The following is a 16537-nucleotide window of genomic DNA, read 5'->3' as shown; positions in this document are numbered from 1 at the left end:
AGATGGTCTACTAACATTTCTTTAAGTACTTGGAATAGTACTTCACAGACCAAAATGTACAAAATACCCAGGTTGAGTATTGAAAATCAGATACCTTTGCTCCACTTATAAGAATGTAATGTGTAGGTCTGGGCCAGGCAGAATCTGATTTTTTTAAAAACCAAAACTCCGTAAGTGATGAGATATATCCACACCGCACTTCTAGAAGCACTGTCTTCAGGCTCGGCAAGAGAAAACGGTCTCGGTCCCCCGGCAGGTCCCTGCCCACAAGGCGGGGGGGGGGTCGCCGGGAGGCGCAGGCAATGAAACGAGCGGCGATGCTCCGCGCAGGTCCTTCGCAGACACGCGGGTACCAAAGGGGGCGCCGGAGAGCCCGCCACACCCTGGGGGCTCCGAGGGGGTTGCTGGGCCCGCTCCTTGGCCCGACTTCCGGCAGCTGGGGCTGGACGGCCCGCCCAGGCCCGCGGCCCGCACCGCGCAAACCCCGCGGCGTCTTCCGGGCCGAGGCGGGGCTGGGCCGGAGGGAGGCGGGGAAGCGGGAAGGTGACCGGGGCGCGAGGCGGAGCCGGCCCGGCGCGGTGGTGGCAGCGGGGCTGCCATGGGCTCCGTGCGCGGCGTGGGGACGCTCGTGCGGCCGGCGGCCTGGGTGAGCACACGCGCGGCCGGGCCCCCTCCCTCCCCTGCCCTCCGCTCATCGCCCCGCCTCTCCGACCCTGTCCCTAGGCTGAGCTTCCCTCAAACCCCTGCGTTGCCTGGTGCTTTGCAGCCGTCCCTGAGCACCCGTTGGGTGCCAGCACCTCCCCCAGCAACTCCCGTTCCTCTCTCGGAAGCCCTTATTACCTTCGTATTTCTAACGCGCGCCTAAGCCCTGCGGTTTCTTCCCTCCCTCTGGAAGTCTTCCGCTTTCCATTGACGTTTTTCTGTTTGCAAATCACCGCCCCGCGGATGCCTGCTTGCCTTGCAGACGCTGAACCAGAGACGAGACATCACCTCCTGGCTGGTAAGCCCTACCCCCACAACTCCTCCCTGTTTCCCCTTCCCTCCACCCGAGTCCCCCAGGTCCAGAGAGCCCACCGAGGTAGAGACCAGAGGAGGAAACCAGAATGGGTCAGCCCTGCTTTGTAAACTCCAGCCTGAGACTCCCTTGTCTCTGGCCACCTCGCCCTGGCTCAGGGGAGATGGGGTGACCCGAGGGCAGAGGACGGGGAGCAGGCTTCTGCATGAGGAACCCCGGTACCTGATAAACCGAATCCCAGGTGCCATTGGCTCCCCAAGGCTGGCAGGATCCTGGCCTTTCACCCCTGGCACCAGGGTGAGAGCCAGGGCTTGAAGGGAAAGCCTGGACCCTGAAACATATGTGGTTTCGTGGCCTTGAAATCTCTATCGTGAGCTCGGGGGACCTCACCGTTGTGGGGGGTAGGTGGTCCTTGCAGGGTGGAGTCAGATCAGCCTCATGCAGAGAAAGCCTGTCACCAGCCAGGGCCCTGGGAAAGCTGGACATGGCCACAGGCAAGAAAGTGCTTCCAGGGCATAAGCTGACCTTTCATCTTCCCTGCCACAGGCCCGATGGTTCCCCAAAACCCCAGCCAAGTCCGTGGTGGCCCTAAAAACACCCATCAAGGTGAAGCTGGTGGCTGGGAAAACCTACAGGTGGTGTGTGTGTGGCCGCAGCAAAAAGCAGGTGAGAGACCTGTATCCCCCTCCCCGTTGACATGTCACACCTGTGGTTTGGGGACACTATGTATGGCCCAGGAACTCCCCTTCAAGACATTCCTTTTTCCCACATATACCCGAGGGATCACAAGGATAGGAGTGGGGATATTCTCCAGCCAGCCCTGAGCTCCCAGTTCTCTGCATCCACCCTTCAAGATGGAGACAAAGAGACAGAAACTGAGTCCTAGGGCCAGGCAGGTGGGGCTGAAGTTCTGTCCTCTTCTGTACTCTTCAGAGGCTCCGGGCTCTGCCCAGAAAGGCTTGCCTGCCTCTCTCTCTCCCCTCTTTCTTTCTTCCTGGGAAGCATCTGGGTTCCCAGGCCTCAGACCCCAACATCAGGAAGACTCTGAGCAGCCGCTCTGTCCCAAGTGTGCCCCTTCCTGGCGTCTGCTCCTGAAAATGCTCCCTTTTTCAGTTTCTGTGACTTCCCTGGTCTCCTGTTGTGTTGTCATCCTGGCTGCTTGCTCCCCTCTCTCCTGTCCCAGGAGCCTTCCATCCCTTAGGAACCTGCCCCACATTCTTAGCCTCTGGGCCCCTTTCCTTCTGAGCTGGCTCAGAACTGTGTCCCTCCAGACCGCATGATGTGGTGTCCGCAGCCCAGGGCCCAAAGTCCCGCTTTGCCACCGATTTGCTGTGAACTTTGAGCAGGTCCTCATGGGCATGGCGCTCTGCTGCCTGCCAGTGAGCCCTGGCATCGGCAGGCCCTTTGTGTCTCTCTGCCTCTTGCCCTCTGGGACCAGTTTGCTGACTTTTATCTGCACACTTCTCCCATCCACCCTCCTACCCCACCCTCACTCAAGGGCAAGAGGCCTTGGCTCCAGCTCTGCCACTCAGTAGCAAACCACCTGTCTGGGCCTGTTTCCATTACTCAGGCTGTGTAGGAACACCTTCTGGGGTGAAAGGGCGCAGATGTTCACAGCAGGTAGCCAGTCTGCTGTCGGACCTCACCTTCTCCCCTTCCTTCCACCCCGCTCCCCGCAACAACCACTCCCCCCGAACATGCCCAGTTGTTTTTTGGAGCCAAACAAAATTGATACCCCAGTCTTAAAGGCCACTCAGAGAAGTTTGTACCTTAAGAACATGGGAAAGGAAATGAATGTCATGAACCAACGGAGACTCAGAGCCATTAAAAAAAACAAAAAAATCATTATCAGTATAAAAGTTGCTGATACCTAAGGTATCATTTCGAAATGATACCATTTCGCTTTGAAAATTCTCTTCTTGGGTCCCCCAGACACTATTCCTGTGAGGACATAATTAACTGAACACTTTCTACTGGTAGAGTGCATGATAAACCTTTATGCATTTTATTTTCTTGAGATTACTCTGATTACTGTCACATTACAGATGACACAAGTCAGTCAGTGTCACTCAGCTACCTGTGTCCCTACCAGCGCTGCCCTGCCCTAGCAGGTAGGGTTGGGTCTCTCTGACTTCTTTCTTTTCCTCACCAGCCCTTCTGTGATGGCTCCCACTTCTTCAAACGCACTGGCCTATCCCCACTGAAGTTCAAGGCCCAGGAGACCCGCACAGTGGCGCTCTGTACCTGCAAGGCAACCCAGAAGCCCCCATACTGCGATGGTACCCACAAGAGTGAACAAGTGCAGAGGGCAGAACTGGGCTCCCCACTCTGAGGGGTGGCTCACCCCAGGGATCCCAGCACTCATAGCCGGTTTGTGAAGGGCTTGCTCCGATAACCCAAGGTCTCCAATCTGGCGCAGCTGGGAATAGGCCCTGGCTTTGATGCCTGCTGGTATTAAAGAGACGTGCTAGCCCAGAGTGGTGTTCTTGTCACAGGTGTGAGGGACAAGACCTATCCCCCTTCAGGATCTTAACCTGGGCTGGGGACACCAGACTGGCTGCGGGGAGGGAACAATTCAGGTTCATTCCATACGGGGTCTCCCAAAGCAGGATGACCCACTCCAGTACTCTTGCCTGGAAAATCCCATGGATGGAGGAGACTGACGGGGTCATGAAGAGTTGGGCATGACTGAGCGACTTCACTTTTACTTTTCATTTTCATGCATTGGAGAAGGAAATGACAACCCACTAATGTTCTTGCCTGGAGAATCCCAGGGATGGAGAAGCCTGGTGGGCTGCCGTCTATGGGGTTGCAGAGTCGGACACGACTAAAGTGACTTAGCAGCAGCAGCAGCAGCAGCAGCAGCAAAGCAGGATGAGCCCAGAGACTAGAGGAGGCCAGAGGACCCCGACCACCCTTCCTGTCCCTTCTGTCCCAAAGAACTACAGGCTCCGGAGAGTATGCAGCATTTATTACAAAGCCAGAGATACAAACATCCCAGGGCAGAAGGGCACAGCCACAGCACCTCAGACACAGGACAAGGTGCAAACACAGACAAACCCACTGGGGGATGCCCGGCCCCAAACTTGTAGTTGTGATAGAGTGCTGCCTCCTCCCCTTCCCAATCCAATCTTTGTACATGGGAGGAAAAACAGGTGGGCAGGGGTCTCTTGGGATCTATCCCTCGGGGGTGGACCACTTGACTCCTCAGGATGGAGCTGAGGTCAAACCTTACAGGTTCTGTCTTCTTGTGCTTTTAGATGTTTCTGTTGTTCTTTCCTGACTTGGCCTCAGCTGCGGGTGGGGAGGGGACTGGAGGACTGTTTGCCTTTGGCCAAATCTGGGGTCTGTGCTTATCTGAGGTCACCCTGCCTCCACCTCTCCACTCCAGCCCCCAAAGAGACTGCCCCCCCAGCCTTGCTAGTGGGGGCTTCTGGGTGGCGGTGGGGGAGAAGGAGTGAAGCGGTTCACAATGTTAACACCACAGGGGAAGTTCAAGGGCTGAGGCCTCCTGTGGCCTGATCTTCTTTTTCACAAGATAAATGATGCAAAGGCCACACACATGGGGGTGTTGGGGGCAAGGGGCGGGGAGGCAAAACGATCTATTCTTTATACAGTTTCCACTGCCTGAGGAGGAGGTAAGGGAGATGCCTCTCCACTGCCCACTTGCTCCTCAAAACCAGGCGATAGGCTGCATTTGTAAAAGGCACTGTCTCTGCAATTCTCTGAACATTCAACAATGGTGGGGGGAGGGCACTGATCAGGGTAAGGGGAGGACAGCAGCCAAGAGGGGGAAAGAAACAGAGTGGACCCCATACACAGCCAATTAAGAGTTGTGCCTAAAGTTCTGGGGGTTGGTGGGGGCCCCTCAGCACCCCATATGTCTTGGGAAACAGGAGGAGGATGGGCAGAGTGATACTGGGCCTCAAGTGGCCCCCTCCAATTCCACCTCTAGGCACCCCCAAAAAGAGCAGAGAGAATTCCACAAGACTCCCTAAAAATGAACACCCCACCCCCCACACATACACACACACATAAAGTTTGTTTCCTGTGGCATTTAAATTAATCTGGTTGGTCCATAAAAAATAAGTATGTATATTTGGTTTTTCCTATGTACATATATATATAGATTTATTTATAAAACCCATCTCCCACCCCTAAGGTGGGAGGAGCTGGGGAAAATAGAAGAGGTGGAAAAAGGGGGCCCAGAAAAAGTGGAGGAGTGGAGAGGCATGGCTGGAAAAGGAGGGAGAGGGTCCCTTTCCTCAAGTTAAGGGGGGCACAGGAGCTCCGTTGACAGTCATCTTGCGCCCCCTGCTGGTGGAGGATGGTGTCTGCAGGCAGTTTGAGGTGCCCCCGTTGGCAGCCGCAGTGGCCCCACCAGCTGTCACAGGGGGAGTTGGGGAGGTGGGGTGGGGGGCCGAGGGGCCATGAGAGCTAGGAGAGCCATGGGAGGGGGTGGCTGGGCTGGGTAGGGAAGAGGAGGTGGCCGGCAGTGTGGCAGGGCTGGGAGCCTTGTCACTGACTGACTCACACTCGGATGCCCCGCTGGTATTGGTGCCCTCGGAGGGGGTGGGTGCTGTGGGCAAGGTGAGTCGCTTGCAGGCTGGCTGGACTCGATACTTGAGGGGAAGAGGGCCATTCTGCAGGGAGAAGGGGAGGGAAGGGTGTCAGGAGAAAGAGGCTAATTGGGCAGCCACCCACCTTCACCCATAGCGCCCAAACAGGGAGAAAGGGAGGACGAGACACACAGGTGGGACTGACCAAGCAAGGCGGGAGAGGAAGAGAGGTAAGACCAGAGACAGAGGAAAAAGGCAAGAGGGAGGCCAGAGAGCAGAAGGCAAAGTTTACTCCTCTGCAGCCACCCAAATTTGCACGTGGTCTGCCCAAGGATCCTTTTTTCCTCCTAAGTATGGAAGGTCATCAGTGAGAGATGGTCTGGAAGGCCACCCTGGACATGCCCAGCCCATGAGACGAGAGATGAACTGTCTCTGATTAGAGCAAGGTGGCCCACGTGATGGCTCAGGGTCCCTCCAGCCCTGCCCCCTGTCTCATACCACCCCACCCACTCACCCGCCGCCAGGGGTAGATGTAGGCGATGTCCATGAGGGTATAGTATTCCTTCAGCGGCTCGTCCTCATAGAGAACCTCGACCTAGGGGAGACAAGGGCAGATGGCTCAAGGCGCCAGCTGTTCGGCAAAGAGGCTCTGGGCAGGTGATCCCTCATCCCTCTGAGGTCGCCCGGTGCATCTGAATTCCTCTCAGAGTTGTCTCAACCTAACTCCTGACCTGTATATTGTCACCCTGCTTATTTAACTTCTTTGCAGAGTACATCATGAGAAACGCTGGGCTGGAAGAAGCACAAGCTGGAATTAAGATTGCCGGGAGAAATATCAATAACCTCAGATATGCAGATGACACCACCCTTATGGCAGAAAGTGAAGAAGAACTAAAGAGCCTCTTGATGAAAGTAAAAGAGGAGAGTGAAAAAGTTGGCTTAAAGCTCAACATTCAGAAAACCACGATCATGGCATCTGGTCCCGTGACTTCATGGGAAATAGATGGGGAAACAGTGGAAACAGTGTCAGACTTTATTTTGGGGGGCTCCAAAATCTCTGCAGATGGTGACTGCAGCCATGAAATTAAAAGATGCTTACTCCTTGGAAGGAAAGTTATGACCAACCTAGATAGCATATTCAAAAGCAGAGACATTACTTTGCTAACAAAGGTCCGTCTAGTCAAGGCTATGGTTTTTCCAGTGGTCGTGTATGGATGTGAAAGTTGGACTGTGAAGAAAGCTGAGCGCCAAAGAATTGATGCTTTTGAACTGTGGTGTTGGAGAAGACTTGAGAGTTCCTTGGGCAGCAAGGAGATCCAACCAGTCCATTCTAAAGGAGATCAATCCTGGATGTTCTTTGGAAGGACTGATGCTAAAGCTGAAACTCCAATACTTTGGCCACCTCATGGGAAGAGTTGACTCATTGGAAAAGACTCTGATGCTGGGAGGGATTGGGGGCAGGAAGAGAAGGGGACGACAGAGGATGAGATGGCTGGATGGCATCACCGACTCGATGGATATGAGTTGGGGTGAACTCTGGGAGTTGGTGATGGACAGGGAGGCCTGGCGGGCCGCAATTCATGGGGTCACAGAGTCAGACACGACTGAGCGACTGAACTGAACTGAACTCCTGACCAGCAGGTGGGAAGGGATTCAGAGATGCCCACATCATCAAGCCACCCCCGGCCATCCACACAGTGCTCTGGGTCCCTTTCTATTTCTGGCATGTTTTCCAGAGGAGCCAACAGGCACAGAAAGGGCCCCAGGGAGAAGGCACAAGGTGGAATCACACCAGCACCTGGATCCCACTCCAGAGATTGTTTTAACTGCTAAGACGTGAATCGAGTTTTAATCTTGAGAAGTTACTCCTCATGTGATTCTGACGTGTGGCAAAGTTTGGGATCTACTGTCCTAGAGCCTCAATAGTCCATTAACCAGCAGCACCAGAAGCACTTGGGAACTTTAGAAGTACAATGTCTACTCAGTCAGAATTACATTTTAACAAGACCTCTAGGGGATCATACATATGTTCAGATTTGAAAAGCTATATCCTAAAGCTCCTTGGAAATTTCAGACTAGCCAGCTGGCCCTAGATATGGCCCTAAGTTTTTATATACACAGCTCTGCTGTAGTTCTAAGCATGCCAACATGCGCACACACACACACTATCTTGGTCCCATGCACCTCTGCACACTGGTTTCAGCAGAAGCAGACTGCCCCACCTGAATCTTGTTTTCAGTTACTGTTCTACACAGGCTGTTACACAACATACAAGCCCTTGGTGACACCAAACCAGCCGTGAACCATGACTAGGATGCAGAGATTGTCAGACACACCCACAAACAAGACATATGTTACAAAAGGGGCCAGGGACTCACCTTGTACTTGCTGGGCACGTCCATCTTGTTGCGGAGAAACTTAGCAAGATGCATGACAGTCATGGCTGCTGGGCATCGCAGGAAGCGCACACCTGTCTGCTGGGGAAGAGGCACCCAAGGGCTGGAGTCCACCCCAGGCACTCTCTCAGCCCATACTCTGCTCCGGGCAGGCCCAAGCACTCACCTTCTCCTTGTCACCATCCCCATTCTCCAAGGGGCCCTTCTTTTCTTCCCGGTCTCTGCAGAAGGAGAAGGAATGAAGCAAGGGAAAACCTGGAGCAGGCAGGACCTAACTGCACACAAACATCTGGAAGGCCCTCCCGGAAGTGCCCTTTCCTCCCAGGGAATGGGGACGGCATGGGAGAAGAGACCTGCCTCGGACTCTGAAAGGGCCAGGTGTGGGCCAGACTTGCCTGACACCTTCGTAGAACTCGATGGAGAGGCTGACGATCTCGTCGTCGCTCAGAGCCCCCTTCTCCTGCTCCAGAACCTCACCACGGTCCTCGTTGGAGCCGTTGGGGACTGCAGAATGAGCGAGCTGGGAAGGCTCAGCTTAGGAGCAGGGACAGGAACCCCACCATCAACCCAGGGATCTCAGAGCTCAGTGCAGTGAGCCCAGCCCTCCCCCCAACCCCGGGCTGGGAGGCAGCGCAGTGGTGCCCACTGGCCTTCCATGCCTCTGGCCCTGGTGCCAGGGGGAGGGCCGCGTGTGCACACATGTGAACACACCTTCTGTCAGGGGGTAGGCTGCATAGAAATCCCGCCGCCGTTTCATCTCATCTGGAAGAGAGGGAGCAGGCTCAGGGGAAGCAACAGGCTGGGCAGTGAGAGCTGGTGGCAGGGGGACAAAGGGTGCAGGTACCTTTAAAAAGCCCAGGGACCAATTTGTAGACAATGTCTTGAAGGGTTTTGTCAGATCTGAAAAAACACACAGGAACCAGTCGGCAACCATCTCACCCTGACTCTCCAGCCTAGGCCCCCTCTTCCCACCTCTCTTTCTGAGAGCCAGGGCCCAGGCATGAGGGTCCTTGTAGGCCCCGTCTCTACCTCTCTAGAATTTCTCCACTGGATACATCATCCCCAAGGGACGGTCCATGCCCGATGCTCCTCCCCCCGCCTGCCACCCTGGCTTCAGGAAGCAAGGAGGGAGGAGACAGAGGGCAGCTCCCCCAGAGGTTGGGCGGGAGCAGGAGGAAGTGCAGGGCCCACCTGATGCTCAGCAGCGGCCGGGTTTTATGGACCTGCACATCGCACATGGGGCAGTACTTGTTGGTCTCCAGGTAGCGCACGATGCAGGTTTTGCAGACTTGGGGGGTGTCGAGAGAGGAGGAAGAGTCAGAGTCCCCTCTGTAACCCAGGATCAGCCCCCACACTCCCTGCCCAGGCTCAGGAATCCCCTCCTCTCCGCCACGTTCCCGCAACTCAGGCCCTTTCAAAGACCCAACGCAGCCCTGTTCTCCAGAAGGCAACTGCCCCTTATCCATCCTTGGGGGAGGACAGGTGTGTGTGTGCGTGAAGCCAGTGTTGAGTACCATGAAGGTGAGTCCCAAGTTCCAAACCCCCTTGCAGAACAAATCAGCAGCCAACCAACTAGATACCTCCCAGTTCCCTGGCTCCTAGTCACAAGCCCGTGGTGCACACCAGGGCACCTTATATTCACGGGGTGCAGCGTTATCCACAGAGACTCAAGGAGGGAATGGAGATTTCAGGTAAAAGTCCCTCAAGTGAACTCCTGGGCTGAACCCTGCAGTCTCCTCCCAGGCAGTCTCCCTTTGACCTGGGACCCTCACTAGACACATGGACACATTTGCTCCTCAAGGCAGAGGCCACCTACCCCAGGAGCAGCCCTCGACCCCAACTCACAGGAATGCAAGCACTCCACGATGGTAGTGGCATCTATGAAGTACCCCCCACAGAGGGCACACATGAGGTGAGGGTTCAGCTCGGTAATTTTGATCCGTGTGGTCCGATGCATGATGCTGGGGTGGGGGGTGTCACCCTGGGAAATAAAACATGGAATCAGGAACCCCGGGGATCCAAGAGCTCCTCCCACAAGTACTCTACCTGCCCCACAGGCAACATCTCTCCCTGGGCCCATGGCCCCCTCCCTTCCCTCCAAAGCCAGACTGAGGTGGTTCTTTCTGACCCTCTCTGAGTGTTCACTGAGGGCTCTGGAGATTCCTGTGACCTTGAGCAACAAGCTCAGGTTCTATCTCAGGAGCAGCAGAAAGACTGAAGTTAGACCACAGGAAGTACCACTCAACTCTCCAGAGGATGTGGGGAGGCGGGAAAATGGAAGAGAACAGAGTTTTTAAAAATCTCCCCGATCTCAATCTATATACATACAAGTGAACTCCCTGGGAGCTATGAGGAAACTCAGCCTTCTGATTGAGTCTTTCTACTCCATCTTACCTTCCTTCCTCCCATCACTGCTCCAGGAAGCCTCCTTCCGTGGAAACACTGGGGAAATGAACACCCTAAGTCTGAAAGGGGCATGCGACCAACTGTCCCTGGGCTCCGGCCCAGCCCCAGAGCAGCTCCTTGGAAACACACCGCATGCTGACCACATAGGTTCTAGGCCTGGAGCTCAAGCAGGAAATACTGAAGATGGTCCTTAGGCCCCCAAAGCTGGGAACACACAGCTCCAGCCTGACCCCTGGCCCAGTCCCAGACTCTGCAGGTAACTGCAAAGGATCTGGCTAAAATGACTGCTACTGCTGCTTTCATAGGGAGGCCACCACATGTCCCGATGGAGGCCTGCTGCATGGCGCCCCTCCCAGGCACACTCAGGAATCTCTGCATGTGGGCACCGCCACCCACCCATCTTCTCCCATCCATGACCTGGCCACAAGCTGCCCAGTGACAGGCTATAGGCTGTCAGGGAGGCCTGCCGAAGCCGGGCAGAAAGTTCTGTCCACAGCCCACCAAGCGCCCAGCCAGGCCCTGGCTGGGTCCAGGGAGGACAGGCAAAGCCCAGGTCTGGACTAGCTGATGTGCTTACTTCTTAGTTCAGAAATCCAACCTGTAGCCAGCAGCCACGGTACCTCCCTCTTCTTTCCCAGAGGAAAAGCCCATGGGGCGGGGCCTGGGAGGGCAGCCAAACCCCCAGAGCTCTTTTACAACATACATCCTTCTCTCCTTTCCAGAAAGATTTCTAAAGCCAATACATTGGGTTTTCTAGGACCCGAAATTCACAGCTGGGAATCAGCAGTTACTATAGAGACCCCAGGATGAGTTTGGCCAGGACCCAAACAGCCAACAGAGGCTGTCCAGAGACCAAGAGAGAGGGAGAGACACAAAGACCACATGTGGGAGAGGCACCAAGCTGCAGGGCAGACAGAGGGGAACACGCAAGCCCAGAGCCAGCATGCACGCAGCAGCCCAGACCTGCCTGAGGAAGGAAAGGGGTCTCCGCCCCTTCAGCCAGCCCTCCCGGCATGGGTCCCCTCTTCATAATTATGTAGAAACCTTGCTGGCTACTATACAGTTTGGTTGTTCCCATAGTAACCCCTGGCAAGATGCCCAAATATTATTACAACCATCCAGAGGAGGACAGACTCCAAGTGGCTAACTCGCTGAGTGTGTATAATATCCATGCGGTGTGTACATGCTGCTGGGCCTCCAAAGGTACTTCGTGTGACTACCTGTCATGTATGTGTGTGTGTATGTACACAGCCAGGAAGAAAACTTTAGGGATTTGCTAATGCTGAGGGTCCAGATCAGACTGTGTGTACTTAGTCGCTCAGTTGTGTCTGACTCTTTGTGACCCCGTGGACTGTAGCCCACCAGGCTCCTCTGTCCATGGGGATTCTCCAAGCAAGAATACTCGAGTGGATTGCCATGCCCTCCTCCAGGGGATCTTCCCAATCCAGGAATTAAACCCAGGTCTTCCGCACTGCAGGCGGATTCTTTACCATCTGAGCCACGAGGGAAGCCCAAGGGTCTAGACTGCAACTGGAAAATCTCATGCCCTCTTCTCTCCCTCTCTCACACACACACATGTGGGCGCTTCACAGTGCCTTAGCCACCTCATTCACATATTCACTGTGTTTCCAAAACAGACACTTGGCTCTTAAGAACTCCCTTCCAGGGACTTCCCTCGTGGTCCAGTGGTTAAGACTGTGCTTCTACTGCAGGGGGCGTGAGCTCCATCTCTGATGGGGACTACTGGCTTGCTGCAAGGCACAGCCAAAGCAAAAAGAGTTCCCATCCTCCCATTCATCCAGGTCCTGCCAGGCCAACTGTGGCCTCAACGTGCAGGAGCTCGGTGACGCTCACCCTCTTATTTCTGCAAGCACTTGTGAGAATTCAGACTGAGACTACCCCTCGAGCTCTGTTCTGGATGCACGGGTGAAGGCAAGAGCTGTGGTGCTTATTGAGTGAAATGTGCCTCCCTCTCACTTCAAGAAATGAGCCCCCTTGCCACACTCCCTGCTCCCCTCTCCCATCTCCAGGGGCCTCAGACTGTTACCTCTGGGGCTGGGGGTGGGGAGAAGCACTGATTGGCTCCTCACCTGATTGCCATGGTTACCTGCAGGGCCCTGCCAGCAGGTGCCAAGAACAACTGTAAACAGGAGCTCAGTTCCCTCATCCTCCTTGTCTTTCTCCTCGAGCCCCCCACCCCCACCCCGCCCCGGGAGGCCTCAGGGCCCCACACCTGACACCTAGCTCCTCCCCAGCTACAAATGGCTGGACCTCCAGCTCCCAACACCTTAGGGCAGAGCCTAAGGGAGAAAGGAAGAGACAAGTCCCAAGAAGCAGAAAAGGGAGACCGTGCCATTTGGAAGCTCTGCGGAGCTTTGGGGGCCAGTTCCAACCACATCCCCACAGCGAACCTGAGCACTGTCTCCCACCCTCAACTGGGGGCCAAGCCCTTCGATCTCATCTGGCCCCATGATGATGGAACAGTCCTTGCTCCTGGCCCCCAGGTTTCAGCCACAGTGGCAGGAAAGGAGCTTGATCAGCACCCAGGACTCAACCCCAACTCCTCTGTGTCATCCAAGTGTGGCATGAATCTTTACCCTTTCTCAAAGCCTCCTACTCACTGAACCAACCCCCATATCTCCATTCTAACCAGGCTTATTCTGGAAGCTCCCCTCTAATTCAGACTTCTTTGTCAGTTTGTGTTTTGTTTTGTCTTTTTCCCTGAGAAATAGCCAATCTTTGATAACCCAGAGATCACCTTCTGCTCCTTCAGATTCTCAGCTATAGGATTCTTTGCTCTGCTTTCCCCCGACATGAAGTTCACCCAACTCCCTTGCTAGAAAATCTCCAAGTCTTGGGAAGAGTCACTCGGGGTCACATCCAGACATCTAAAATTACAGAAGTGGAAGGGATCTTAGAAAGCATCTTGTCCAGTCCTTTCACTTTACAGATGAAGCAGCTCAGAGAGAGGTGACTTGTCTTGGGTCAAGCAGTCACCCAGTGGCAGTCCTAGGACGAGACAGAGCCTGACTCCTACAGGCTCCTTACAGACGGGCACCCATGCTGGGCTTCCCACTCATTTAAGGAATCAATAAGCCTGGTCTGACTCCATCCAGGCAGGCAGAAGGACTCCGGGTTCCATCAGAAGACCATTCAGTGAGCCGTCGGGGTCAAAACATAACCATGAGGACACAGTCTCTCTTTGAAGTAGGAAGAGCAGGCAGAGGCTAATGGCCTCATCCAACTTCCCTAATACAGGTAGGGAAGCAGGCTCTATGGAAGCTCAGGGAGCCAGAATGTACTGGATCCCAGAAGTCCATCCCTCTCCCAGCTGTGTGGGTTCAGCATTGGAAGTCTGCGGATTTGTGTGTGTGCAGAGAGAGCCGGGGGTGGAGGTCTGTCTGGGACACTCAAACTCTCAGTGTCCCCGATCCCTGACCCTGAGTGCTCCTCCTGCCAGAAGCATCGAAAGAGTCCTCTAGTCTCCTGAAGCCGGGCTCACTCTACCCTCCCTCCCCTTCCCACCTCTCAGCGTCCTAAGATCAAACAAAGACAAATATCCAAAATATACACAGTTACACACTGCCAGATACACACACACACATATGCACACACAGCCAGACACACCCCCTCCATTTTTCTCTCCCACTCACAACACACACGGCCAGACACTTGGCCAGACACACACACAGACACACCCCATCACACAGAGAGCCAGACCAGAGCCAGGCCCACGCTTGCCAGATGTACAAACCACTCCCACCCACCCCAAGAAGCACACAGTCTGACATCCCTGCCTGAAACCAGAGCTGCAAATACACACTAACCTTTTGTGCATCCCTGGTCTACCCAGGGTAAATTATAACATAACTCTTCCGGCAACAAAGGCAGTACGGCTCGTAACCTCCACTCTGGGGGCCAGAGGCTGAAGGAGTGGGGTGGGCATCCAACCTGCACAAAGATGTCACCTCTTCGTGTTCAGGCTCTCTTCCATTCCCATGGCAACAGCTCCATCAACCAAGATGTTCCAGGGAAGACCAGAAGCAGCAGAGCGCACCCCCTCAAAAGACTTCAACTTGAACCCCACCCAGCTACGCTCTCTCTGGATCCCAACTCCTGAGTCTTACCTCGGGCCTGTTTCCTGCATTATTCCAAAGACAGCTCTAAGGCCTCAACCCCCAACTCCAAACCAAGAAACCCCTGGGAAAACCTCCCCACCAGAAAGCTATAACAGAGCTTTCTTTATGTTCCTTCTCCAAGTACTAACACCTTGGAACAGAGTAGAGAGGGGGGAGGAAGAAGAGAAATGAGAGTTTCAGGAACAAACTGCAAGAGGCCCAGAGAAGGAGGCGTAAGAACGGAGTGAAAGACAACCAGGAGACCACCTCCTCACCCCACCTCAGGGAGCCCTGGAGACTAAGGCAGGGCGGCGGGAGATGCGGGGGGTCTCTGAGAGACAAAGGCCAGGGGGAAGCGCGGGGCAACGCCTCCACAATATTTACAGAAAAATTCGCCATCCCCAGGCCTCCTCCCCTACCTCAAGCCATCCGGACCAATTCTGGGCAGTGGGGGAGGGAGAGAGGCATTCTGGGCCCCCCGTGGAGACAGGGGGGGCAGGGCTGTCTGCTAGTTGAGGGGTCCCACCCCCTTAGAACTAGAAGCAAGAGGATCTAGGGAGGGAGGGGCAGTCGGGCTACCCAGTGCAAGTGGGGCCAGGCGGCCAAACCCCTCCTGCCTCTGCGGGCGATAGGAAATATCGCGATAAATCTTCCCCATCTTCCTTCTACCCCCTCCACCCCGGCTTCCCCAGGAGCCTGGGTCAGACGATCAGAGGCCCCAGTTACCGGGTGGCCGCTCCTACCTTCCCTAGAGCCAAACTTTCGGCGGGGCCCCAAGGAGGGGTGTTCCGGAGAAAGAGGCTCCGCTGAGGTGGTTCGGGGAGGGGGCGGGGCGCCCAGTCCCGGGATTGGGGGGAAAAGGGAGCGACTGGGGGAGGTGCCCGAGAGGACGGGGCCCGGCAGGGAAGAGCGCCCTCCTCCGGCCCCGCAGCGATCGAAAAGCTCGTCCCCTTCCTCCCGGCTTCGAGTCCTCGCGCGTCCACGACGCCTCAGTGCCCACGGATGAAAGCGAGAGCGACCCCTCCCCAGACCGAAAGGAGTACTGGGGGAGAGCCAGGGGCTGCTCTAGCTCGTGGGGAGGGCTAGGGGGGCAGAGATCCGCCCCAGCGCGGAGCCCCAAAGCCCCGCGGTTGCCTCGGACCCTCCCCCTCGCTACCTCGGGAGCAGGGTCTAGGGGGGCTGCAGCACAAAGAGGTGGTGGTCGAGGAGACGCCAAATCGTTAAAAGGGGGAACCCACTTCGGCCATCTTGGAAGGGAGGAAAAGGAAAAGGGGAGAGAAAAAAGGGAGAAAGAAAGGCGGACGGGGCGAGCTAGGAGAGGGGCCGGCGGGGGTGGGGCGGAGACGCGAGACCAGGCCGGGCTCAGAGCCTCCCCGGGCAGGGGTTTGTAAAGAAAGATGTGCCGGCCCGCGTCCCCGTCCCCAGATGGTTACAGGGTCGGAGAAGGAGAGGAGACGGGAGACTGCGTCCGCTTACCTGGGTTCGGGGTCCGGTGGGTCTCGGGGAGGGGGGGATGGGAGGGAGGGAGGGAAGGGAGGGGAGGGGGGCCGCAGCCGTGTCGCTCGCTCGGGCGGCGGGAGGGGAGAAACCTATGGTAAGAAAGGAGTTTGTGAAAGCGGTTTGGGGTGGGAGGGAGAGAGGGGAGGGGAGGGGACGGAGGGGGGAGGGGAGGGCCCGGGACTCGGAGTGGGGGGGGACAAAATGGCTTTTTTCCTCCAGACGAGAGGAGGTCCCGCCCACTACTCACCCACGTGACCTCATTCCTTCAGGGTGTTTGCGGAGCGGGGAAGAGGAGGTAGGGGAGAGGCTAACGCGCTGCCCCCCCAGCGCGGTGCCGGGCCCCCCAAAACTAGACTACGACCTCACTCTTTTCAACAGCCCCTGACCCTGGAGGATGGATTCTCTGTTACCCTCCTCAACTAACCTCTGTCCCCAAAATATGTGTGCGCACCTCTCCCCCAGACCCTGCGGTCCTCGCCCCTATCTGGGGCGCCTGGAAACTGGTGAGATGAGGACTCGGCTGAAATGTGACTCGCTCTGCAG

At 55.9% G+C, this 16537-nt stretch overlaps 2 protein-coding genes across 14 annotated transcripts; one reads left to right on the top strand and one right to left on the bottom strand.

The window, feature by feature from the left end:
- The first annotated feature begins 309 nt into the window (after window positions 1-309).
- CISD3 (CDGSH iron sulfur domain 3) lies at window positions 310-3488 on the top strand. The gene is made up of 4 exons (XM_040245538.1): window positions 310-646; window positions 965-1000; window positions 1562-1681; window positions 3168-3488. Exons 1-4 carry the CDS (start codon window positions 599-601, stop codon window positions 3345-3347), a joined length of 384 nt encoding a protein of 127 aa, XP_040101472.1. The 5' UTR covers window positions 310-598; the 3' UTR covers window positions 3348-3488.
- Window positions 3489-3969: 481 nt separating this feature from the next.
- PCGF2 (polycomb group ring finger 2) lies at window positions 3970-16225 on the bottom strand. 13 transcript variants are annotated; one of them, XM_040245532.1, is made up of 11 exons: window positions 15971-16111; window positions 14204-14327; window positions 9816-9951; window positions 9162-9258; window positions 8815-8870; window positions 8682-8732; window positions 8366-8474; window positions 8137-8191; window positions 7953-8048; window positions 6089-6169; window positions 5056-5658 (listed from the first exon to the last, which is right to left on the bottom strand). In XM_040245532.1, the coding sequence occupies exons 3-11, from the start codon at window positions 9925-9927 to the stop codon at window positions 5281-5283; spliced, it is 1035 nt and encodes a 344-aa protein (XP_040101466.1). In that variant the 5' UTR covers window positions 9928-9951; window positions 14204-14327; window positions 15971-16111; the 3' UTR covers window positions 5056-5280. The 13 variants fall into 13 exon arrangements, with proteins under 13 accessions (XP_040101459.1, XP_040101462.1, XP_040101464.1 ...); XM_040245525.1 differs by lacking the exon at window positions 14204-14327 and having other exon boundaries at window positions 3970-5658; window positions 7953-8051; window positions 8366-8504; window positions 15971-16116; XM_040245528.1 differs by lacking the exons at window positions 14204-14327; window positions 15971-16111 and adding an exon at window positions 15238-15354 and having other exon boundaries at window positions 3970-5658; window positions 7953-8051; window positions 8366-8504.
- Window positions 16226-16537: the final 312 nt, after the last annotated feature.

The sequence above is a fragment of the Oryx dammah genome, unplaced genomic scaffold, assembly GCF_014754425.2.
Source record: "Oryx dammah isolate SB20612 unplaced genomic scaffold, SCBI_Odam_1.1 HiC_scaffold_8, whole genome shotgun sequence".
NCBI lineage: Eukaryota > Metazoa > Chordata > Mammalia > Artiodactyla > Bovidae > Oryx > Oryx dammah.
This window is presented reverse-complemented; position numbering and strand designations above follow the sequence as displayed.